At 41.8% G+C, this 25,508-nt stretch overlaps 2 protein-coding genes across 6 annotated transcripts in view; one reads left to right on the top strand and one right to left on the bottom strand.

The window, feature by feature from the left end:
- The first annotated feature begins 629 nt into the window (after positions 1-629).
- On the top strand, positions 630-22,529 carry DNAAF19 (dynein axonemal assembly factor 19). Of its 2 annotated transcripts, none has more exons than XM_068102885.2 (3): positions 630-1,003; positions 19,894-20,020; positions 21,459-22,529. In XM_068102885.2, the coding sequence occupies exons 1-3, from the start codon at positions 855-857 to the stop codon at positions 22,014-22,016; spliced, it is 834 nt and encodes a 277-aa protein (XP_067958986.2). In that variant the 5' UTR covers positions 630-854; the 3' UTR covers positions 22,017-22,529. The 2 variants fall into 2 exon arrangements, with proteins under 2 accessions (XP_067958986.2, XP_067958987.2); XM_068102886.2 differs by having other exon boundaries at positions 809-1,003; positions 19,980-20,020; positions 21,459-22,150.
- Positions 22,325-25,508, bottom strand: part of LOC137417115 (cysteine/serine-rich nuclear protein 2) — a 34,851-nt gene continuing 31,667 nt past the window's right edge. For all 4 annotated transcript variants that reach the window (XM_068102882.2, XM_068102880.2, XM_068102883.2 and 1 more), the window contains one exon: positions 22,325-24,334. In XM_068102882.2, the coding sequence (XP_067958983.2) occupies positions 23,380-24,334 (955 nt within the window). In that variant the 3' untranslated portion in view covers positions 22,325-23,379. The remainder of the gene's footprint in view (positions 24,335-25,508) is intronic.

Below are 25,508 nucleotides of genomic sequence, written 5' to 3'. Positions count from 1 at the left end.
TACATACATAGATACATACAAATCACTGTGAAATCATAACTGATTCCACTTATCTCATGGTTCCAATTATTCCCACCTTCTCAAGGAATCAGCCGGGGAAGGTTGTGGCACAAGTCTTTCACGAACCGGCTGGCAAGGCCTGACGTTCTCCCGATGGTGACTTTTGAGAATGAATTTGTAATTTGTTCAGAGCGTCGGCGACAACTCGCCTACATTACACGACATGGGATTTAATGATTTTTTACGTCCAACCACGAATGCTAGCACACAGGACACCCGGCTTAACGTCCATTCGAGGGACGGCGCACTTTGTGATGCGACGCCATGTTTGAAAAGCACTAATCTGAGCAGTGAGCATTCGTTTTGTCGTCGCGTCGGGAATCGAACACAGACTCGAGAGCCCTATGTTTACGATCCACGGTTATATCACGAGTATCCCGCAGGAGGCGCTGTGCGGCCTAGTCTAAAATTGTGGCTTTTCCGGAAGTACGTCACAGCTTTAATTTTAAAATGCAGAAAATATATCAAAAAGAAATAACATTTCACCAAATGACATTAAGACTCAATATATATGTATATACATATGTATGTTTAAATCGAAAATATCGTTATCGATTTGAGACATTTGAGAGTGATCGCGTCGCCTAGCAACTGCAGTGTCGCTTTCGACAGTTGCTGATGAGTCCGTCTTTGCGAGTTATTAATCAGCCCTGAGCGGTCACTGATTTCTCTTGATTGGTCATATATAACTAGGTTTATATACACCCTTATTATACCAACCGCTCTCTAGTACGTATCCCACAAAACGCACGATTAACACGTACCTACGTTAGGGCTACCGAGTGCAGGGCCTGATGGCAGGAGGACCCATCGACCACTTGGAGATCCAGCGACAGTTGGAGAGGGAGGTGCAGATCGCTCTGGCTGAAGATGAGCGAAAGCACCGGGAAAACGAGGCTAAGTTCCGTGCCGGGACCCAGGCGAAGACCTACAATCAGTTTAGGTGTGTTGGTCCTCTTACTCTTACTCTTCTTCTTCTTCTTCTTCTTCTTCTTCGGTTATTTGGCGTCTCTGTTGATTTATAGATCTACACCATGTCCTTGGTGTGTTCCATTAAGCCCCAGTCACACCGGGTCTGCGACCAGGTTACGACCGAGCTGCGACCGAAAATTTTGTGAATCGCGGGCAAATCGTAGAAAGAGCGCGCGACTGGTCGCAGAGGTCGTGGGTGATCGCCAGAGCAAAATCAGTCGCAGCAAGGTCGATGGTCATGTTCAAAACTTCTGACCTGCGATTCCAAATCGTAAGAGGTCGCAGACAGGTCTTACGTACATGGTCGTACCACCAGTCGTGCATGGACGCACCACCAGTCGTGCATGATCGCGGGTCAAGTAGTCGCACGATTGGTCGTGCTACTGGTCCTGCCACCTGACGATTGGTGGTGCCACCTGTCGTTCAACCTCACGATCGGTAGTGCGAGCGTTCGCAGGTCGCCACGATTGATTGTCCGAGCGGTCGCAAGTCGCCACGATTGACCGTACGATTGGTCGCTGATCGCCACCACTATTCGCAGGATTACCTACGAATGATCTTGCGATCGATCTTCTCCAATCGTTGGTGATCGCACAACCACGCGTACCACCAATCGTACGATGACCCCTAAGACCAATCGCTGTTTGCGATAGCAAATGGAGAGCGTAGCAAACATTGACGATTGGTCGTACCTCGGCCAGATTGCCATCAATCGCACGATCCAGAAATCGTACGATCCAGTGTGACTGAGACCATAACAAGCGGCTTGCTTCATTCAATGCTTATCTATACAGAAAAGACAAACCAATCCATGTGTATTTTGGGGAGAAATCTTTCATGTTTGTTGATCTTGGAGAATTAGGATGAAAAACAGAAGCAATTCTTGGGAAAAATGCCTGAGGCATAGAAAAGGCCCCTTTATATGATATGTGGCAAACTATATAAAAGAAGGGACATTCCATGGCTTGTAGAAAATGTCGAACAATATGTAGAGAAGAAGGGACATTCCATGGCTTGAAGAAAATGTCGAACAATAGAGAAGAAGGGACATTCCATGGCTTGTAGAAAATGTCGAACAATAGAGAAGAAGGGACATTCCATGGCTTGTAGAAAATGTCGAACAATAGAGAAGAAGGGACATTCCATGGCTTGTAGAAAATGTCGAACAATAGAGAAGAAGGGACAATCCATGGCTTGTAGAAAATGTCGAACAATAGAGAAGAAGGGACATTCCATGGCTTGTAGAAAATGTCGAACAATAGAGAAGAAGGGACATTCCATGGCTTGTAGAAAATGTCGAACAATAGGGAAGAAGGGACATTCCATGGCTTGTAGAAAATGTCGAACAATAGAGAAGAAGGGACATTCCATGGCTTGTAGAAAATGTCGAACAATAGAGAAGAAGGGACATTCCATGGCTTGTAGAAAATGTCGAACAATAGAGAAGAAGGGACATTCCATGGCTTGTAGAAAATGTCGAACAATAGAGAAGAAGGGACATTCCATGGCTTGTAGAAAATGTCGAACAATAGAGAAGAAGGGACATTCCATGGCTTGTAGAAAATGTCGAACAATAGAGAAGAAGGGACATTCCATGGCTTGTAGAAAATGTCGAACAATAGAGAAGAAGGGACAATTCCATGGCTTGTAGAAAATGTCGAACAATAGAGAAGAAGGGACATTCCGTGGCTTGTGGAAAATGTCGAACAATAGAGAAGAAGGGACATTCCATGGCTTGGAGAAAATGTGGAACAATAGCGAAGAAGGGACATTCCATGGCTTGTAGAAAATGTCGAACAATAGAGAAGAAGGGACATTCCATGGCTTGTAGAAAATGTCGAACAATAGAGAAGAAGGGACATTCCATGGCTTGTAGAAAATGTCGAACAATAGAGAAGAAGGGACATTCCATGGCTTGTAGAAAATGTCGAACAATAGAGAAGAAGGGACATTCCATGGCTTGTTGAAAATGTCGAACAATAGAGAAGAAGGGACATTCCATGGCTTGTAGAAAATGTCGAACAATAGAGAAGAAAGGACATTCCATGGCTTGTTGAAAATGCCGAACAATAGAGAAGAAGGGACATTCCATGGCTTGTAGAAAATGTCGAACAATAGAGAAGAAGGGACATTCCATGGCTTGTAGAAAATGTCGAACAATAGCGAAGAAGGGACATTCCATGGCTTGTAGAAAATGTCGAACAATAGAGAAGAAGGGACATTCCATGGCTTGTAGAAAATGTCGAACAATAGAGAAGAAGGGACATTCCATGGCTTGTAGAAAATGTCGAACAATAGAGAAGAAGGGACATTCCATGGCTTGTAGAAAATGTCGAACAATAGAGAAGAAGGGACATTCCATGGCTTGTTGAAAATGTCGAACAATAGAGAAGAAGGGACATTCCATGGCTTGTAGAAAATGTCGAACAATAGAGAAGAAGGGACATTCCATGGCTTGTAGAAAATGTCGAACAATAGAGAAGAAGGGACATTCCATGGCTTGTAGAAAATGTCGAACAATAGAGAAGAAGGGATATTCCATGGCTTGTAGAAAATGTCGAACAATAGAGAAGAAGGGACATTCCATGGCTTGTAGAAAATGTCGAATAATAGAGAAGAAGGGGCATTCCATGGCTTGTAGAAAATGTCGAACAATAGAGAAGGGACATTCCATGGCTTGTAGAAAATGTCAAACAATAGAGAAGAAGGGACATTGCATGGCTTGTAGAAAATGTCGAACAATAGAGAAGAAGGGACATTCCATGGCTTGTAGAAAATGTCGAACAATAGAGAAGAAGGGACATTCCATGGCTTGTAGAAAATGTCGAACAATAGAGAAGAAGGGACATTCCATGGCTTGTAGAAAATGTCGAACAATAGAGAAGAAGGGACATTCCATGGCTTGTAGAAAATGTCGAACAAGAGAGAAGAAGGGACATTCCATGGCTTGTAGAAAATGTCGAACAATAGAGAAGAAGGGACATTCCATGGCTTATAGAAAATGTCGAACAATAGAGAAGAAGGGACATTCCATGGCTTGTAGAAAATGTCGAACAATAGAGAAGAAGGGACATTCCATGGCTTGTAGAAAATGTCGAACAATAGAGAAGAAGGGACATTCCATGGCTTGTAGAAAATGTCGAACAATAGAGAAGAAGGGACATTCCATGGCTTGTAGAAAATGTCGAACAATAGAGAAGAAGGGACATTCCATGGCTTGTGGAAAATGTCGAACAATAGAAAAGAAGGGACATTCCATGGCTTGTAGAAAATGTCGAACAATAGAGAAGAAGGGATATTCCATGGCTTGTAGAAAATGTCGAACAATAGAGAAGAAAGAACATTCCATGGCTTGTTGAAAATGCCGAACAATAGAGAAGAAGGGACATTCCATGGCTTGTAGAAAATGTCGAACAATAGAGAAGAAGGGACATTCCATGGCTTGTAGAAAATGTCGAACAATAGAGAAGAAGGGACATTCCATGGCTTGTAGAAAATGTCGAACAATAGAGAAGAAGGGACATTCCATGGCTTGTAGAAAATGTCGAACAATAGAGAAGAAGGGACATTCCATGGCTTGTAGAAAATGTCGAACAATAGAGAAGAAGGGACATTCCATGGCTTGTTGAAAATGTCGAACAATAGAGAAGAAGGGACATTCCATGGCTTGTGGAAAATGTCGAACAATAGGGAAGAAGGGACATTCCATGGCTTGTAGAAAATGTCGAACAATAGAGAAGAAGGGACATTCCATGGCTTGTAGAAAATGTCGAACAATAGAGAAGAAGGGACATTCCATGGCTTGTAGAAAATGTCGAACAATAGAGAAGAAGGGACATTCCATGGCTTGTAGAAAATGTCGAACAATAGAGAAGAAGGGACATTCCATGGCTTGTAGAAAATGTCGAACAATAGAGAAGAAGGGACATTCCATGGCTTGTAGAAAATGTCGAACAATAGAGAAGAAGGGACATTCCATGGCTTGTAGAAAATGTCGAATAATAGAGAAGAAGGGGCATTCCATGGCTTGTAGAAAATGTCGAACAATAGAGAAGAAGGGACATTCCATGGCTTGTAGAAAATGTCAAACAATAGAGAAGAAGGGACATTGCATGGCTTGTAGAAAATGTCGAACAATAGAGAAGAAGGGACATTCCATGGCTTGTAGAAAATGTCGAACAATAGAGAAGAAGGGACATTCCATGGCTTGTAGAAAATGTCGAACAATAGAGAAGAAGGGACATTCCATGGCTTGTAGAAAATGTCGAACAAGAGAGAAGAAGGGACATTCCATGGCTTGTAGAAAATGTCGAACAATAGAGAAGAAGGGACATTCCATGGCTTGTAGAAAATGTCGAACAATAGAGAAGAAGGGACATTCCATGGCTTGTAGAAAATGTCGAACAAGAGAGAAGAAGGGACATTCCATGGCTTGTAGAAAATGTCGAACAATAGAGAAGAAGGGACATTCCATGGCTTATAGAAAATGTCGAACAATAGAGAAGAAGTGACATTCCATGGCTTGTAGAAAATGTCGAACAATAGAGAAGAAGGGACATTCCATGGCTTGTAGAAAATGTCGAACAATAGAGAAGAAGGGACATTCCATGGCTTGTAGAAAATGTCGAACAATAGAGAAGAAGGGACATTCCATGGCTTGTAGAAAATGTCGAACAATAGAGAAGAAGGGACATTCCATGGCTTGTGGAAAATGTCGAACAATAGAGAAGAAGGGACATTCCATGGCTTGTAGAAAATGTCGAACAATAGAGAAGAAGGGACATTCCATGGCTTGTAGAAAATGTCGAACAATAGAGAAGAAGGGACATTCCATGGCTTGTAGAAAATGTCGAACAATAGAGAAGAAGGGACATTCCATGGCTTGTAGAAAATGTCGAACAATAGAGAAGAAGGGACATTCCATGGCTTGTAGAAAATGTCGAACAATAGAGAAGAAGGGACATTCCATGGCTTGTAGAAAATGTCGAACAATAGAGAAGAAGGGACATTCCATGGCTTGTAGAAAATGTCGAACAATAGAGAAGAAGGGACATTCCATGGCTTGTAGAAAATGTCGAACAATAGAGAAGAAGGGACATTCCATGGCTTGTAGAAAATGTCGAACAATAGAGAAGAAGGGACATTCCATGGCTTGTAGAAAATGTCGAACAATAGAGAAGAAGGGACAATTCCATGGCTTGTAGAAAATGTCGAACAATAGAGAAGAAGGGACATTCCGTGGCTTGTGGAAAATGTCGAACAATAGAGAAGAAGGGACATTCCATGGCTTGGAGAAAATGTCGAACAATAGAGAAGAAGGGACATTCCATGGCTTGTAGAAAATGTCGAACAATAGAGAAGAAGGGACATTCCATGGCTTGTGGAAAATGTCGAACAATAGAGAAGAAGGGACATTCCATGGCTTGTGGAAAATGTCGAACAATAGAGAAGAAGGGACATTCCATGGCTTGTAGAAAATGTCGAACAATAGAGAAGAAGGGACATTCCATGGCTTGTAGAAAATGTCGAACAATAGAGAAGAAAGGACATTCCATGGCTTGTTGAAAATGCCGAACAATAGAGAAGAAGGGACATTCCATGGCTTGTAGAAAATGTCGAACAATAGAGAAGAAGGGACATTCCATGGCTTGTAGAAAATGTCGAACAATAGAGAAGAAGGGACATTCCATGGCTTGTAGAAAATGTCGAACAATAGAGAAGAAGGGACATTCCATGGCTTGTAGAAAATGTCGAACAATAGAGAAGAAGGGACATTCCATGGCTTGTAGAAAATGTCGAACAATAGAGAAGAAGGGACATTCCATGGCTTGTAGAAAATGTCGAACAATAGAGAAGAAGGGACATTCCATGGCTTGTTGAAAATGTCGAACAATAGAGAAGAAGGGACATTCCATGGCTTGTAGAAAATGTCGAACAATAGAGAAGAAGGGACATTCCATGGCTTGTAGAAAATGTCAAACAATAGAGAAGAAGGGACATTGCATGGCTTGTAGAAAATGTCGAACAATAGAGAAGAAGGGACATTCCATGGCTTGTAGAAAATGTCGAACAATAGAGAAGAAGGGACATTCCATGGCTTGTAGAAAATGTCGAACAATAGAGAAGAAGGGACATTCCATGGCTTGTAGAAAATGTCGAACAATAGAGAAGAAGGGACATTCCATGGCTTGTAGAAAATGTCGAACAAGAGAGAAGAAGGGACATTCCATGGCTTGTAGAAAATGTCGAACAATAGAGAAGAAGGGACATTCCATGGCTTATAGAAAATGTCGAACAATAGAGAAGAAGGGACATTCCATGGCTTGTAGAAAATGTCGAACAATAGAGAAGAAGGGACATTCCATGGCTTGTAGAAAATGTCGAACAATAGAGAAGAAGGGACATTCCATGGCTTGTAGAAAATGTCGAACAATAGAGAAGAAGGGACATTCCATGGCTTGTAGAAAATGTCGAACAATAGAGAAGAAGGGACATTCCATGGCTTGTGGAAAATGTCGAACAATAGAAAAGAAGGGACATTCCATGGCTTGTAGAAAATGTCGAACAATAGAGAAGAAGGGACATTCCATGGCTTGTAGAAAATGTCGAACAATAGAGAAGAAAGGACATTCCATGGCTTGTTGAAAATGCCGAACAATAGAGAAGAAGGGACATTCCATGGCTTGTAGAAAATGTCGAACAATAGAGAAGAAGGGACATTCCATGGCTTGTAGAAAATGTCGAACAATAGAGAAGAAGGGACATTCCATGGCTTGTAGAAAATGTCGAACAATAGAGAAGAAGGGACATTCCATGGCTTGTAGAAAATGTCGAACAATAGAGAAGAAGGGACATTCCATGGCTTGTAGAAAATGTCGAACAATAGAGAAGAAGGGACATTCCATGGCTTGTGGAAAATGTCGAACAATAGAGAAGAAGGGACATTCCATGGCTTGTTGAAAATGTCGAACAATAGAGAAGAAGGGACATTCCATGGCTTGTGGAAAATGTCGAACAATAGGGAAGAAGGGACATTCCATGGCTTGTAGAAAATGTCGAACAATAGAGAAGAAGGGACATTCCATGGCTTGTAGAAAATGTCGAACAATAGAGAAGAAGGGACATTCCATGGCTTGTAGAAAATGTCGAACAATAGAGAAGAAGGGACATTCCATGGCTTGTAGAAAATGTCGAACAATAGAGAAGAAGGGACATTCCATGGCTTGTAGAAAATGTCGAACAATAGAGAAGAAGGGACATTCCATGGCTTGTAGAAAATGTCGAACAATAGAGAAGAAGGGACATTCCATGGCTTGTAGAAAATGTCGAATAATAGAGAAGAAGGGGCATTCCATGGCTTGTAGAAAATGTCGAACAATAGAGAAGAAGGGACATTCCATGGCTTGTAGAAAATGTCAAACAATAGAGAAGAAGGGACATTGCATGGCTTGTAGAAAATGTCGAACAATAGAGAAGAAGGGACATTCCATGGCTTGTAGAAAATGTCGAACAATAGAGAAGAAGGGACATTCCATGGCTTGTAGAAAATGTCGAACAATAGAGAAGAAGGGACATTCCATGGCTTGTAGAAAATGTCGAACAATAGAGAAGAAGGGACATTCCATGGCTTGTAGAAAATGTCGAACAAGAGAGAAGAAGGGACATTCCATGGCTTGTAGAAAATGTCGAACAATAGAGAAGAAGGGACATTCCATGGCTTATAGAAAATGTCGAACAATAGAGAAGAAGTGACATTCCATGGCTTGTAGAAAATGTCGAACAATAGAGAAGAAGGGACATTCCATGGCTTGTAGAAAATGTCGAACAATAGAGAAGAAGGGACATTCCATGGCTTGTAGAAAATGTCAAACAATAGAGAAGAAGGGACATTCCATGGCTTGTAGAAAATGTCGAACAATAGAGAAGAAGGGACATTCATTCCATGGCTTGTGGAAAATGTCGAACAATAGAGAAGAAGGGACATTCCATGGCTTGTAGAAAATGTCGAACAATAGAGAAGAAGGGACATTCCATGGCTTGTAGAAAATGTCGAACAATAGAGAAGAAGGGACATTCCATGGCTTGTAGAAAATGTCGAACAATAGAGAAGAAGGGACATTCCATGGCTTGTAGAAAATGTCGAACAATAGAGAAGAAGGGACATTCCATGGCTTGTAGAAAATGTCGAACAATAGAGAAGAAGGGACATTCCATGGCTTGTAGAAAATGTCGAACAATAGAGAAGAAGGGACATTCCATGGCTTGTAGAAAATGTCGAACAATAGAGAAGAAGGGACATTCCATGGCTTGTAGAAAATGTCGAACAATAGAGAAGAAGGGACATTCCATGGCTTGTAGAAAATGTCGAACAATAGAGACGAAGGGACATTCCATGGCTTGTGGAAAATGTCGAACAATAGAGAAGAAGGGACATTCCATGGCTTGTAGAAAATGTCGAACAATAGAGAAGAAGGGACATTCCATGGCATGTAGAAAATGTCGAACAATAGAGACGAAGGGACATTCCATGGCTTGTAGAAAATGTCGAACAATAGAGAAGAAGGGACATTCCATGGCTTGTAGAAAATGTCGAACAATAGAGAAGAAGGGACATTCCATGGCTTGTAGAAAATGTCGAACAATAGAGAAGAAGGGACATTCCATGGCTTGTAGAAAATGTCGAACAATAGAGAAGAAGGGACATTCCATGGCATGTAGAAAATGTCGAACAATAGAGACGAAGGGACATTCCATGGCTTGTAGAAAATGTCGAACAATAGAGAAGAAGGGACATTCCATGGCTTGTAGAAAATGTCGAACAATAGAGAAGAAGGGACATTCCATGGCTTGTAGAAAATGTCGAACAATACAGAAGAAGGGACATTCCATGGCTTGTAGAAAATGTCGAACAATAGAGAAGAAGGGACATTCCATGGCTTGTAGAAAATGTCGAACAATAGAGAAGAAGGGACATTCCATGGCTTGTAGAAAATGTCGAACAATAGAGAAGAAGGGACATTCCATGGCTTGTAGAAAATGTCGAACAATAGAGACGAAGGGACATTCCATGGCTTGTAGAAAATGTCGAACAATAGAGAAGAAGGGACATTCCATGGCTTGTAGAAAATGTCGAACAATAGAGAAGAAGGGACATTCCATGGCTTGTAGAAAATGTCGAACAATAGAGAAGAAGGGACATTCCATGGCTTGTAGAAAATGTCGAACAATAGAGACGAAGGGACATTCCATGGCTTGTAGAAAATGTCGAACAATAGAGAAGAAGGGACATTCCATGGCTTGTGGAAAATGTCGAACAATAGAGAAGAAGGGACATTCCATGGCTTGTAGAAAATGTCGAACAATAGAGAAGAAGGGACATTCCATGGCTTGTAGAAAATGTCGAACAATAGAGACGAAGGGACATTCCATGGCTTGTAGAAAATGTCGAACAATAGAGAAGAAGGGACATTCCATGGCTTGTAGAAAATGTCGAACAATAGAGAAGAAGGGACATTCCATGGCTTGTAGAAAATGTCGAACAATAGAGAAGAAGGGACATTCCATGGCTTGTTGAAAATGTCAAACAATAGAGAAGAAGGGACATTCCATGGCTTGTAGAAAATGTCGAACAATAGAGAAGAAGGGACATTCCATGGCTTGTGGAAAATGTCGAACAATAGAGAAGAAGGGACATTCCATGGCTTGTGGAAAATGTCGAACAATAGAGAAGAAGGGACATTCCATGGCTTGTGGAAAATGTCGAACAATAGTGAAGAAGGGACATTCCATGGCTTGTGGAAAATGTCGAACAATAGAGAAGAAGGGACATTCCATGGCTTGTGGAAAATGTCGAACAATAGAGAAGAAGGGACATTCCATGGCTTGTGGAAAATGTCGAACAATAGAGAAGAAGGGACATTCCATGGCTTGTGGAAAATGTCGAACAATAGAGAAGAAGGGACATTCCATGGCTTGTGGAAAATGTCGAACAATAGAGAAGAAGGGACATTCCATGGCTTGTAGAAAATGTCGAACAATAGAGAAGAAGGGACATTCCATGGCTTGTGGAAAATGTCGAACAATAGAGAAGAAGGGACATTCCATGGCTTGTAGAAAATGTCGAACAATAGAGAAAAAGGGACATTCCATGGCTTGTGGAAAATGTCGAACAATAGAGAAGAAGGGACATTCCATGGCTTGTGGAAAATGTCGAACAATAGAGAAGAAGGGTCATTCCATGGCTTGTAGAAAATGTCGAACAATAGAGAAAAAGGGACATTCCATGGCTTGTGGAAAATGTCGAACAATAGAGAAGAAGGGACATTCCATGGCTTGTGGAAAATGTCGAACAATAGAGAAGAAGGGACATTCCATGGCTTGTGGAAAATGTCGAACAGTAGAGACGAAGGGACATTCCATGGCTTGTAGAAAATGTCGAACAATAGAGAAGAAGGGACATTCCATGGCTTGTAGAAAATGTCGAACAATAGAGAAGAAGGGACATTCCATGGCTTGTGGAAAATGTCGAACAATAGAGAAGAAAGGACATTCCATGGCTTGTAGAAAATGTCGAACAATAGAGAAGAAGGGACATGCCATGGCTTGTTGAAAATGTCGAACAATAGAGAAGAAGGGACATTCCATGGCTTGTAGAAAATGTCGAACAATAGAGAAGAAGGGACATTCCATGGTTTGTGGAAAATGTCGAACAATAGAGAAGAAGGGACATTCCATGGCTTGTAGAAAATGTCGAACAATAGAGAAGAAGGGACATTCCATGGCTTGTGGAAAATGTCAAACAATAGAGAAGAAGGGACATTCCATGGCTTGTAGAAAATGTCGAACAATAGAGAAGAAGGGACATTCCATGGCTTGTGGAAAATGTCGAACAATAGAGAAGAAGGGACATTCCATGGCTTGTGGAAAATGTCGTACAATAGAGAAGAAGGGACATTCCATGGCTTGTAGAAAATGTCGAACAATAGAGAAGAAGGGACATTCCATGGCTTGTAGAAAATGTCGAACAATAGAGAAGAAGGGACATTCCATGGCTTGTAGAAAATGTCGAACAATAGAGAAGAAGGGACATTCCATGGCTTGTGGAAAATGTCAAACAATAGAGAAGAAGGGACATTCCATGGCTTGTGGAAAATGTCGAACAATAGAGAAGAAGGGACATTCCATGGCTTGTAGAAAATGTCGAACAATAGAGAAGAAGGGACATTCCATGGCTTGTAGAAAATGTCGAACAATAGAGAAGAAGGGACATTCCATGGCTTGTAGAAAATGTCGAACAATAGAGAAGAAGGGACATTCCATGGCTTGTGGAAAATGTCAAACAATAGAGAAGAAGGGACATTCCATGGCTTGTGGAAAATGTCGAACAATAGAGAAGAAGGGACATTCCATGGCTTGTGGAAAATGTCGAACAATAGAGACGAAGGGACATTCCATGGCTTGTAGAAAATGTCGAACAATAGAGAAGAAGGGACATTCCATGGCTTGTAGAAAATGTCGAACAATAGAGAAGAAGGGACATTCCATGGCTTGTAGAAAATGTCGAACAATAGAGAAGAAGGGACATTCCATGGCTTGTAGAAAATGTCGAACAATAGAGAAGAAGGGACATTCCATGGCTTGTAGAAAATGTCGAACAATAGAGAAGAAGGGACATTCCATGGCTTGTAGAAAATGTCGAACAATAGAGAAGAAGGGACATTCCATGGCTTGTAGAAAATGTCGAACAATAGAGAAGAAGGGACAATTCCATGGCTTGTAGAAAATGTCGAACAATAGAGAAGAAGGGACATTCCGTGGCTTGTGGAAAATGTCGAACAATAGAGAAGAAGGGACATTCCATGGCTTGGAGAAAATGTGGAACAATAGCGAAGAAGGGACATTCCATGGCTTGTAGAAAATGTCGAACAATAGAGAAGAAGGGACATTCCATGGCTTGTAGAAAATGTCGAACAATAGAGAAGAAGGGACATTCCATGGCTTGTAGAAAATGTCGAACAATAGAGAAGAAGGGACATTCCATGGCTTGTAGAAAATGTCGAACAATAGAGAAGAAGGGACATTCCATGGCTTGTAGAAAATGTCGAACAATAGAGAAGAAGGGACATTCCATGGCTTGTTGAAAATGTCGAACAATAGAGAAGAAGGGACATTCCATGGCTTGTGGAAAATGTCGAACAATAGGGAAGAAGGGACATTCCATGGCTTGTAGAAAATGTCGAACAATAGAGAAGAAGGGACATTCCATGGCTTGTAGAAAATGTCGAACAATAGAGAAGAAGGGACATTCCATGGCTTGTAGAAAATGTCGAACAATAGAGAAGAAGGGACATTCCATGGCTTGTAGAAAATGTCGAACAATAGAGAAGAAGGGACATTCCATGGCTTGTAGAAAATGTCGAACAATAGAGAAGAAGGGACATTCCATGGCTTGTAGAAAATGTCGAACAATAGAGAAGAAGGGACATTCCATGGCTTGTAGAAAATGTCGAATAATAGAGAAGAAGGGGCATTCCATGGCTTGTAGAAAATGTCGAACAATAGAGAAGAAGGGACATTCCATGGCTTGTAGAAAATGTCAAACAATAGAGAAGAAGGGACATTGCATGGCTTGTAGAAAATGTCGAACAATAGAGAAGAAGGGACATTCCATGGCTTGTAGAAAATGTCGAACAATAGAGAAGAAGGGACATTCCATGGCTTGTAGAAAATGTCGAACAATAGAGAAGAAGGGACATTCCATGGCTTGTAGAAAATGTCGAACAAGAGAGAAGAAGGGACATTCCATGGCTTGTAGAAAATGTCGAACAATAGAGAAGAAGGGACATTCCATGGCTTGTAGAAAATGTCGAACAATAGAGAAGAAGGGACATTCCATGGCTTGTAGAAAATGTCGAACAAGAGAGAAGAAGGGACATTCCATGGCTTGTAGAAAATGTCGAACAATAGAGAAGAAGGGACATTCCATGGCTTATAGAAAATGTCGAACAATAGAGAAGAAGTGACATTCCATGGCTTGTAGAAAATGTCGAACAATAGAGAAGAAGGGACATTCCATGGCTTGTAGAAAATGTCGAACAATAGAGAAGAAGGGACATTCCATGGCTTGTAGAAAATGTCGAACAATAGAGAAGAAGGGACATTCCATGGCTTGTAGAAAATGTCGAACAATAGAGAAGAAGGGACATTCCATGGCTTGTGGAAAATGTCGAACAATAGAGAAGAAGGGACATTCCATGGCTTGTAGAAAATGTCGAACAATAGAGAAGAAGGGACATTCCATGGCTTGTAGAAAATGTCGAACAATAGAGAAGAAGGGACATTCCATGGCTTGTAGAAAATGTCGAACAATAGAGAAGAAGGGACATTCCATGGCTTGTAGAAAATGTCGAACAATAGAGAAGAAGGGACATTCCATGGCTTGTAGAAAATGTCGAACAATAGAGAAGAAGGGACATTCCATGGCTTGTAGAAAATGTCGAACAATAGAGAAGAAGGGACATTCCATGGCTTGTAGAAAATGTCGAACAATAGAGAAGAAGGGACATTCCATGGCTTGTAGAAAATGTCGAACAATAGAGAAGAAGGGACATTCCATGGCTTGTAGAAAATGTCGAACAATAGAGAAGAAGGGACATTCCATGGCTTGTAGAAAATGTCGAACAATAGAGAAGAAGGGACAATTCCATGGCTTGTAGAAAATGTCGAACAATAGAGAAGAAGGGACATTCCGTGGCTTGTGGAAAATGTCGAACAATAGAGAAGAAGGGACATTCCATGGCTTGGAGAAAATGTCGAACAATAGAGAAGAAGGGACATTCCATGGCTTGTAGAAAATGTCGAACAATAGAGAAGAAGGGACATTCCATGGCTTGTGGAAAATGTCGAACAATAGAGAAGAAGGGACATTCCATGGCTTGTGGAAAATGTCGAACAATAGAGAAGAAGGGACATTCCATGGCTTGTAGAAAATGTCGAACAATAGAGAAGAAGGGACATTCCATGGCTTGTAGAAAATGTCGAACAATAGAGAAGAAAGGACATTCCATGGCTTGTTGAAAATGCCGAACAATAGAGAAGAAGGGACATTCCATGGCTTGTAGAAAATGTCGAACAATAGAGAAGAAGGGACATTCCATGGCTTGTAGAAAATGTCGAACAATAGAGAAGAAGGGACATTCCATGGCTTGTAGAAAATGTCGAACAATAGAGAAGAAGGGACATTCCATGGCTTGTAGAAAATGTCGAACAATAGAGAAGAAGGGACATTCCATGGCTTGTAGAAAATGTCGAACAATAGAGAAGAAGGGACATTCCATGGCTTGTAGAAAATGTCGAACAATAGAGAAGAAGGGACATTCCATGGCTTGTTGAAAATGTCGAACAATAGAGAAGAAGGGACATTCCATGGCTTGTAGAAAATGTCGAACAATAGAGAAGAAGGGACATTCCATGGCTTGTAGAAAATGTCAAACAATAGAGAAGAAGGGACATTGCATGGCTTGTAGAAAATGTCGAACAATAGAGAAGAAGGGACATTCCATGGCTTGTAGAAAATGTCGAACAATAGAGAAGAAGGGACATTCCATGGCTTGTAGAAAATGTCGAACAATAGAGAAGAAGGGACATTCCATGGCTTGTAGAAAATGTCGAACAATAGAGAAGAAGGGACATTCCATGGCTTGTAGAAAATGTCGAACAAGAGAGAAGAAGGGACATTCCATGGCTTGTAGAAAATGTCGAACAATAGAGACGAAGGGACATTCCATGGCTTGTGGAAAATGTCGAACAATAGAGAAGAAGGGACATTCCATGGCTTGTAGAAAATGTCGAACAATAGAGAAGAAGGGACATTCCATGGCATGTAGAAAATGTCGAACAATAGAGACGAAGGGACATTCCATGGCTTGTAGAAAATGTCGAACAATAGAGAAGAAGGGACATTCCATGGCTTGTAGAAAATGTCGAACAATAGAGAAGAAGGGACATTCCATGGCTTGTAGAAAATGTCGAACAATAGAGAAGAAGGGACATTCCATGGCTTGTAGAAAATGTCGAACAATAGAGAAGAAGGGACATTCCATGGCATGTAGAAAATGTCGAACAATAGAGACGAAGGGACATTCCATGGCTTGTAGAAAATGTCGAACAATAGAGAAGAAGGGACATTCCATGGCTTGTAGAAAATGTCGAACAATAGAGAAGAAGGGACATTCCATGGCTTGTAGAAAATGTCGAACAATAGAGAAGAAGGGACATTCCATGGCTTGTAGAAAATGTCGAACAATAGAGAAGAAGGGACATTCCATGGCTTGTAGAAAATGTCGAACAATAGAGAAGAAGGGACATTCCATGGCTTGTAGAAAATGTCGAACAATAGAGAAGAAGGGACATTCCATGGCTTGTAGAAAATGTCGAACAATAGAGACGAAGGGACATTCCATGGCTTGTAGAAAATGTCGAACAATAGAGAAGAAGGGACATTCCATGGCTTGTAGAAAATGTCGAACAATAGAGAAGAAGGGACATTCCATGGCTTGTAGAAAATGTCGAACAATAGAGACGAAGGGACATTCCATGGCTTGTAGAAAATGTCGAACAATAGAGAAGAAGGGACATTCCATGGCTTGTGGAAAATGTCGAACAATAGAGAAGAAGGGACATTCCATGGCTTGTGGAAAATGTCGAACAATAGAGAAGAAGGGTCATTCCATGGCTTGTAGAAAATGTCGAACAATAGAGAAAAAGGGACATTCCATGGCTTGTGGAAAATGTCGAACAATAGAGAAGAAGGGACATTCCATGGCTTGTGGAAAATGTCGAACAATAGAGAAGAAGGGACATTCCATGGCTTGTGGAAAATGTCGAACAGTAGAGACGAAGGGACATTCCATGGCTTGTAGAAAATGTCGAACAATAGAGAAGAAGGGACATTCCATGGCTTGTAGAAAATGTCGAACAATAGAGAAGAAGGGACATTCCATGGCTTGTGGAAAATGTCGAACAATAGAGAAGAAAGGACATTCCATGGCTTGTAGAAAATGTCGAACAATAGAGAAGAAGGGACATGCCATGGCTTGTTGAAAATGTCGAACAATAGAGAAGAAGGGACATTCCATGGCTTGTAGAAAATGTCGAACAATAGAGAAGAAGGGACATTCCATGGTTTGTGGAAAATGTCGAACAATAGAGAAGAAGGGACATTCCATGGCTTGTAGAAAATGTCGAACAATAGAGAAGAAGGGACATTCCATGGCTTGTGGAAAATGTCAAACAATAGAGAAGAAGGGACATTCCATGGCTTGTAGAAAATGTCGAACAATAGAGAAGAAGGGACATTCCATGGCTTGTAGAAAATGTCGAACAATAGAGACGAAGGGACATTCCATGGCTTGTAGAAAATGTCGAACAATAGAGACGAAGGGACATTCCATGGCTTGTAGAAAATGTCGAACAATAGAGAAGAAGGGACATTCCATGGCTTGTAGAAAATGTCGAACAATAGAGACGAAGGGACATTCCATGGCTTGTAGAAAATGTCGAACAATAGAGAAGAAGGGACATTCCATGGCTTGTGGAAAATGTCGAACAATAGAGAAGAAAGGACATTCCATGGCTTGTAGAAAATGTCGAACAATAGAGAAGAAGGGACATGCCATGGCTTGTTGAAAATGTCGAACAATAGAGAAGAAGGGACATTCCATGGCTTGTAGAAAATGTCGAACAATAGAGAAGAAGGGACATTCCATGGTTTGTGGAAAATGTCGAACAATAGAGAAGAAGGGACATTCCATGGCTTGTAGAAAATGTCGAACAATAGAGAAGAAGGGACATTCCATGGCTTGTGGAAAATGTCAAACAAAAGAGAAGAAGGGACATTCCATGGCTTGTAGAAAATGTCGAACAATAGAGAAGAAGGGACATTCCATGGCTTGTAGAAAATGTCGAACAATAGAGAAGAAGGGACATTCCATGGCTTGTGGAAAATGTCGAACAATAGAGAAGAAGGGACATTCCATGGCTTGTGGAAAATGTCGAACAATAGAGACGAAGGGACATTCCATGGCTTGTAGAAAATGTCGAACAATAGAGAAGAAGGGACATTCCATGGCTTGTAGAAAATGTCGAACAATAGAGAAGAAGGGACATTCCATGGCTTGTGGAAAATGTCGAACAATAGAGAAGAAAGGACATTCCATGGCTTGTAGAAAATGTCGAACAATAGAGAAGAAGGGACATGCCATGGCTTGTTGAAAATGTCGAACAATAGAGAAGAAGGGACATTCCATGGCTTGTAGAAAATGTCGAACAATAGAGAAGAAGGGACATTCCATGGTTTGTGGAAAATGTCGAACAATAGAGAAGAAGGGACATTCCATGGCTTGTAGAAAATGTCGAACAATAGAGAAGAAGGGACATTCCATGGCTTGTGGAAAATGTCAAACAATAGAGAAGAAGGGACATTCCATGGCTTGTAGAAAATGTCGAACAATAGAGAAGAAGGGACATTCCATGGCTTGTAGAAAATGTCGAACAATAGAGAAGAAGGGACATTCCATGGCTTGTGGAAAATGTCGTACAATAGAGAAGAAGGGACATTCCATGGCTTGTAGAAAATGTCGAACAATAGAGAAGAAGGGACATTCCATGGCTTGTAGAAAATGTCGAACAATAGAGAAGAAGGGACATTCCATGGCTTGTAGAAAATGTCGAACAATAGAGAAGAAGGGACATTCCATGGCTTGTGGAAAATGTCGAACAATAGAGAAGAAGGGACATTCCATGGCTTGTAGAAAATGTCGAACAATAGAGAAGAAGGGACATTCCATGGCTTATAGAAAATGTCGAACAATAGAGAAGAAGGGACATTCCATGGCTTGTAGAAAATGTCGAACAATAGAGAAGAAGGGACATTCCATGGCTTGTAGAAAATGTCGAACAATAGAGAAGAAGGGACATTCCATGGCTTGTAGAAAATGTCGAACAATAGAGAAGAAGGGACATTCCATGGTTTGTGGAAAATGTCGAACAATAGAGAAGAAGGGACATTCCATGGCATAAGTACATAATGTATCTTTTTCCACAAAGTCTTTTTGACTTTTGTTTTGCTGGCTTGAGATCTCAGGGTCCTGAGTTCACCAGCCCCTGTCAGCCGTCAGTTTTTTTAATTTAACCTCATAATAATAATTTTAAACTTAACTCATACTTCCATGGGATAGGGTGTCACTGCACTGTACCTGCGATCTGTTTTTAAAATTCCTCGGCCATTTCAACCAGAAGCAATCAGCTTGCTATCGCTTGCCAAGCCAGCCGTTCCTTATCTTAATATTATCATCCATTTCATTGGAGTGCTTAAGCTGCTTGGCGAGGGCTCCACAAATGGTCAGAAATACCTGTGCACTTAATTAGTCGCAAGGCCAGGGAAGTTTGGCCGTGTTATAACACCCTTTTTGAATATAATTAACGAGTTGAACCATCACTTGGTGAACGCTATTCAGGCTGCTTTTGCAAGCCATGGTGTTACAGTAGACAGTGGCAGTGCTACATTTTTGTTTTTACGGATCCATTTTTTTTATTGACTAACATTTTTGTGCGATATACTAACTCTCCCCTATCCCCTCCACCTTCTCCCCTCCCCCTTCCCCTTCTCTCCTCACCCTCCCCTTCCCTTCCCCCCCCCCCCATCCTCTCCTCCCCCCCCTCTCCTCATATTCCCACCAGGAAACGACTCATTGCTACCCGGCAACACCGTGTACTTTTGCTAAGAAATAAATATCGGAAAGTTTTGCAGACAAATTCATCAAGCAGTTGAAACATGAATTTATATTTCTTTCCACTGCATAGGGAGATTGTTCGGGCATCACACCTCAAACCACTAGACAAGCACAATAAACTTGGACATCCCAGGCAGACATGGAATGTTTTTGCAGGTTGGAGAAAGATGGAGCCCACTATCGAGAAAAATGTGCAGGTATGTTTGTATGATGAAAAAAGACAATCCATTGTCCTTAGTACAATGCGGCAAGGAAGCAGGTGGTGGGAGAACAAACTGCAAAAAGTCAAAGGAGGGGTGTCAATAATTCCCAAGAGTAACCCAACATGCAGATGTCTTCGAAACTCCGTGATTGTAAGAAACAACCAACATCAAGAAAGAGCAATCAGAGATTGCAGACCCTCGCCAGGACGTGTTTTTCGTGGTTTTTAAGGCTTTTGTTAAAACATATGGCGGCCGAACCACGTGACCGATGGCGTCATTACGTTTTTCTCCACCAATCTATCCATAGATGGCGCTCCAGAAATTTAATCTTGATCAGATGAAGTTTTGTACTTGTCGAATTGTGACGTCATAATGGAGGCACCTATGACATCATTAACATTTTATTCCCCGTGGAGAGTTCTTTACAATGAGCCGTCACATTTTTTTTAATGCAGCGCTTTGAGATAGAGGTGCAAAATTTTTCGATTTTTCCAAGATGGCGCCCGTACCACGTGACTTGCGTCATATTTATCATTAAACAAATCCACAGGTGGAGTTGCACCTAAGGCGAGAATTTCTTGTCAATCGGACCAACGGTTACAGAGAAAATCCTATTTATTCGGTGCGGACAGACAGACAAACGGACTCGAATGCAATGCCCTCTCCATTGGCGAGGATAACAAACCACAATCGGGCAGAGTTCAATCTGCAAATTAGGTTAATTTGAGACGCAACCTGCAGAGACAATGTGTTATCACAGCTTCCTCGTTTTTGTACCTGGCAAAGCTCAGGAACCACAACGTGGTGTAACTGCATCTACAAACACTTGTTTTATTTTCTTTTCTTTCCAGTATCCCATTCACTTAAATCCATAATTATTCTCCATCCACCCTCTGTTATTAGTCCCCTACCAGTTTCACCTAAGGGGACTATAGGTTTGCTCTCCGTCCGTCCCACCTGTGGTTTTTCAGCCTCCCCCCCCCCCCCCCCCCATACCCTTTAACATATTTAACTGAAACTTGGCACATTGCTTTATTATAAGTTATCGAACAAGTTTGAGTTTCAGGGCATTTTGTCAACTTTCCAAAATTATGGCCTTTTTGGATTTAGAAAATATCATCGGTAGGGGACATGTATTGCAAAGAAATTCTCCCTCTTGTTTCGTTTGACGCAATCTTCACTTGCATTAAGGCTGGAAAAACTTGACAATAGGTGTTGCTTCACAAACAAATTTCCTCAAACAACGAATCTACACATTACTTTAACTATCAAGGGAAAAGTCCCGGTGAATTGTAACAGCCTCGTACGTGGTGTGCTCGTGTATAAACCAAATAATTCACTCAAAAGGGCCATTTTCGGCCTCAATTGACACCCCTTCTTTCAGCCTAAGGAAGCTGATACGTTGCTCTGACCCCATTTTGTGCTTTCCCAGCGACAGTCATCCCAAGACCTTCCGAGGACGGCGGGAGAGCTTCACATGACATGGCGTGGACTTGCTGCGCACCCGAATGACCGTTACCGTCTGCTGCTCGACACTGGAGAAAAACGGCTCGGTCAGATGTTCTCCACAGAAGTTCCCTTCGGTCTCCTAAGTGAGATCCTGATCGCTCTCGACGATGGATTTCGGGATGAAGACGCATGCACAATTTACGGTCTGCTGCAACTCCTCACTCGCACACCTCGTTTTGCCCTCAACATCAGCTTCCTGAGTGCGACGGAGCACGATGCTTTGCACCACTTGTGCACGCGTCTTACTGGCATTTCTGCAAACGCGTCCATTCCCATGACTGCTCTGCAAGAAGCGAATGAAAACGGTCAGCAGCCAGCCAAAAGCAACCAACCCACAAGCTCAACGGCCTCGAATCGACAACCTGCTGGAGTGGATTTTTCCAAGAAAGACTTGCACAACACAGACATTGTTAGCAACCTTGAAAAATTGTCCTTCTCCAGTAATGATGTTGAAAACCTGAAACAATCTTTCAGTGATTGAAGAGGCTTTCTTTGAATTGAATTTCTTTCTTTCTTTTCTTTTCTGCTTTTCTTTTCTTTCTTGCTTTGTTTGAATTGAAGATTGAAGAGGAAGTAGAGAAGAGGCTTTCAGTTACAGAAAATGATAAAATTCATTGTGGAAATTATCCGCAAAGAAATTAGCATGATCAATACCACAGTCTTGTTTCAAAGAACGATGGAACGTTGGAAAGCAGACTCTAAAAGACACAAAAGTTGACGTTTTCCACCATTATTGGATGGATGTATCCCAGGTGGCAGCATAGGTAGGTGCATACGAGAAGGCAAATACAGGTTTTACAGGTTTAATGGCAAGAACAGCTCCAATTACACACCATGGCATCGTTTTCTTTCTGTTAGCACAGTTCAGCAAGATGACATTTCCTGTAAAACAATTGCACGGTTTCTCTTCAGGTAAAGAATATTGTGCTGCTACTGAAAACATGTGCAATGAAATCACACTGGAATTATAAATAAAGTTTCATTAAAAGCATGGAATAAATATACACTTTGCGATATTGTCATAGAAAAAGAAAAAATACAAATGCAAACGACAGCGAGTAAAAGCAACATCAATGTGAACACTCAAGTTTTCCTGGAATAACATTAAAATACTTCTACAATTACCAATACACATCCAGAGTCAAAACAAAATGTTTCAATCCCCAAAAAGTATACAAACTGTGCACAACATGGACACCTTGCAAATGTGTCAGTGGGATGGAAGCAACAGAACATTTTCAACATTTAATAGGAACCCATGTTATTTAAACCCTGGGACAAATGCAAGGCCAAAGCAAGAGCTTAAAACCCCTGGGAAAACAGCAGGCCCAAGCACAAGCTTTTAACCCTGGTAAAACGTAAGAACCAAGCACGAGCCTTAAACAATGGGAAACGCCAGGCCCAAGTAGGAGCTTGAAATCCCAGGGAAATGCTCGGCCCATGGACAAGCAAGCTTCAAGTCCCGGGATAATGCTTGCCCGTGCACCAGCTTTAACCCCCGGGGAAAAGACCGGCCCAAGCACGAGCTGAAAATATTAGACCCATGCACGAGCTTCAAGCTCTATGCAAAAGCCAGGCCCATGCACAAGCTTCAAACTCTTGGATAATGCCAGCTCTATGCACCTGGCTCAGCTGTAGATCAAGGCCAGGCCCACTGTTCATGTGAAAATATCTTTTATAAACATCTGTAATCACAGCCTATGCCGCTTCAACACTCGCGTTACAGCAGAGGCTGGAAACTAGTTGTGTGCACTGATACGTTGGTAATGCACGTACATGAGGAATGTCAATGTTCCATTATTTGCATTCCCAGCTATGGAAAGACATTTAAAACAAAACAAATTTCAGTCTCCAGCTTCAATTGCCTCAAATTCATTATCACCTTCAGAGTTAGCCTTCCTCTTGTCACTACCTTCCCGAGAATCCATGTTGTGCTCAACACTGACAAACGCACCGTGCTGGGAATGCAGGTGGCGACACACAGACGAAGACACCAGAGATGTACAGAAGCTCTGGCTAGACCTGGGATTGTCAGCAGTGTTCTCTGCATGTAGTTCATTTGAGTGTACTTTTATGTCTGACTTATGCGATAGTGGAAGCTGATCCCCGCTGGAAAAAATTTCGCTACCGGGTATTGGAAAAATGGCTTTGTTGGAAAGTGCATTACTGATCATGGAAGTCGATTGTCCAGCCATCTGCAAGTCATTTTGTTGGACAATTTCCATAGATATGCTGAGGTCAGTGTATGTCCCAGGGGAGTTCATAGGACATGGCTCGCAGGTGCTATGCACCTCTCCACAAATGATAGGTGAGTCTTGGCATGCAGTAATGTGTACCAGTGTCGGGACATCCTGGGCCGTGGCCAGAAGAGATGTCATGCTCATGCGCTGGGGCTCATCTGGTGCGGAAGGAAAAGATGCTCCTACATCTTGCAACGCTACAGAGGCCAGAGGTGATTGCGGAAGCAGGCAGCCAAGGCTGTACTCTTCCCCATGGAAGAGAGAGACTGTGGAGGATTCATCAGAGGGAAAGCTGAAAAGTGAAGAGTCGAGGCTGTAGGATGCAACATCGTTGGCGCGCTCTGCCTGAACGTGCATCTCAGTAGCACCTACTGGGAATGGCAGCGCTGTAGGAATGCCAAAATCTTCGTAACATCTGGTGTGTGCCTCCTCTCGCTCAGCTTCTCCGTCAGAGGAGCAAAGAGCTGAAGCGAAACCACTGCTCGGGCTGTCTCCAGCATCCCCAGTTAGTGTCTCAGTGGACAGGAGGTGCATCATCGGATTAGCTTCTTCTGTCATGCTAAAGGTGGGAGATAAAAAAAATGCAGCAGGTTTATGTCTCAAACAAAGCTGGTCCTACAAAAGACCATTCTTAATTTTTACAAGTTGGTTGCCACACTTTCTCAAAACATATTCCAGTTCTTCTGGCAAAAACATTGAAAAGAACACAAAGATCGGGCTCAGTATATGGTTATCACAGGTTGAAGAAAATCTTACTACAATAGGGCAAACGTGCATGTCATCGAAACTCCAAAATTGACAAGTGGTGGAAATATCGCCACTTTTGGTGTTAGCCGGTATTACACATATTCTTCCTATATCTTATGATATGTTGTGATCAATAAAATTGTTGATTTTTTTTGAAATGCATTTCCAAGAAGGCAGCACATTGTCCACCGGTGGGTCAAAAAGGGTACTCCCGCCCGAGTACCCGCAAGTAATTACAAAGCAGAGAATGTGAATGTTATGATGACATTCAATATCAAGTGGCTTAAGGCCAAAAAATATATATTGCTGGTCTCTGGTCAGACCAAAGTTCCAGAATTGATGCGGGGATGGTTTTTTTTTTTGGTTTTTTTTGAAAAACATGGATTGCACATATAAAGGTGTTGTTTTTTGTGTCATCATCTGCCGTGGCGCCGTCCAGAGAGAAATTAAAGACAGCCAATGGGACTGGTAGGCCTTTTTGTAAATAATGAACACAAGCTTAAGTTATTTTAAAATGTATTTATTCTGAAAATCATTAAGTTCTTCAAGCATATTATAGACTGCCATTTCGTTCTCGAGATCGCCTCGCCGTACCGTCAAACATTCCAATGCGTCGATCGCGTCAACACTGCGCATGCGCAAGTAATCTAACAGGCCGATGGTCTCCCACAATCTCTTCTCCCAGTCCACCAGATTATCACAGACACTTACAACTTCATGACAAACGAGATAGGATCCAGGCCTAACTAACAAGACCACCCACAGTTCTCTAGGCCTTCTGGTTGCTTCACACGAACCGGACAAAGAACGTCTTCGTTTCAATAAATGACAATATCCAGCCGATTGGATTCATGACGGCACGGCACACAAAACTACTCATATCTTTGGAACGGCCGGTTGGATTTGGACAAACTAAACGTAGTTTTGTCGAGCAGAACCGTGGGCGAACGTCGATACCAATGGCGACCCTCAGACACGTATTTCCT

This window comes from Myxine glutinosa, chromosome 6 (genome assembly GCF_964187855.1).
Source record: "Myxine glutinosa chromosome 6, kmMyxGlut1.1, whole genome shotgun sequence".
Taxonomy (NCBI): Eukaryota; Metazoa; Chordata; class Myxini; order Myxiniformes; family Myxinidae; genus Myxine; species Myxine glutinosa.
Note: the sequence above shows the minus strand (reverse complement) of the source record. Positions and strands in the feature narration are given on the sequence as shown.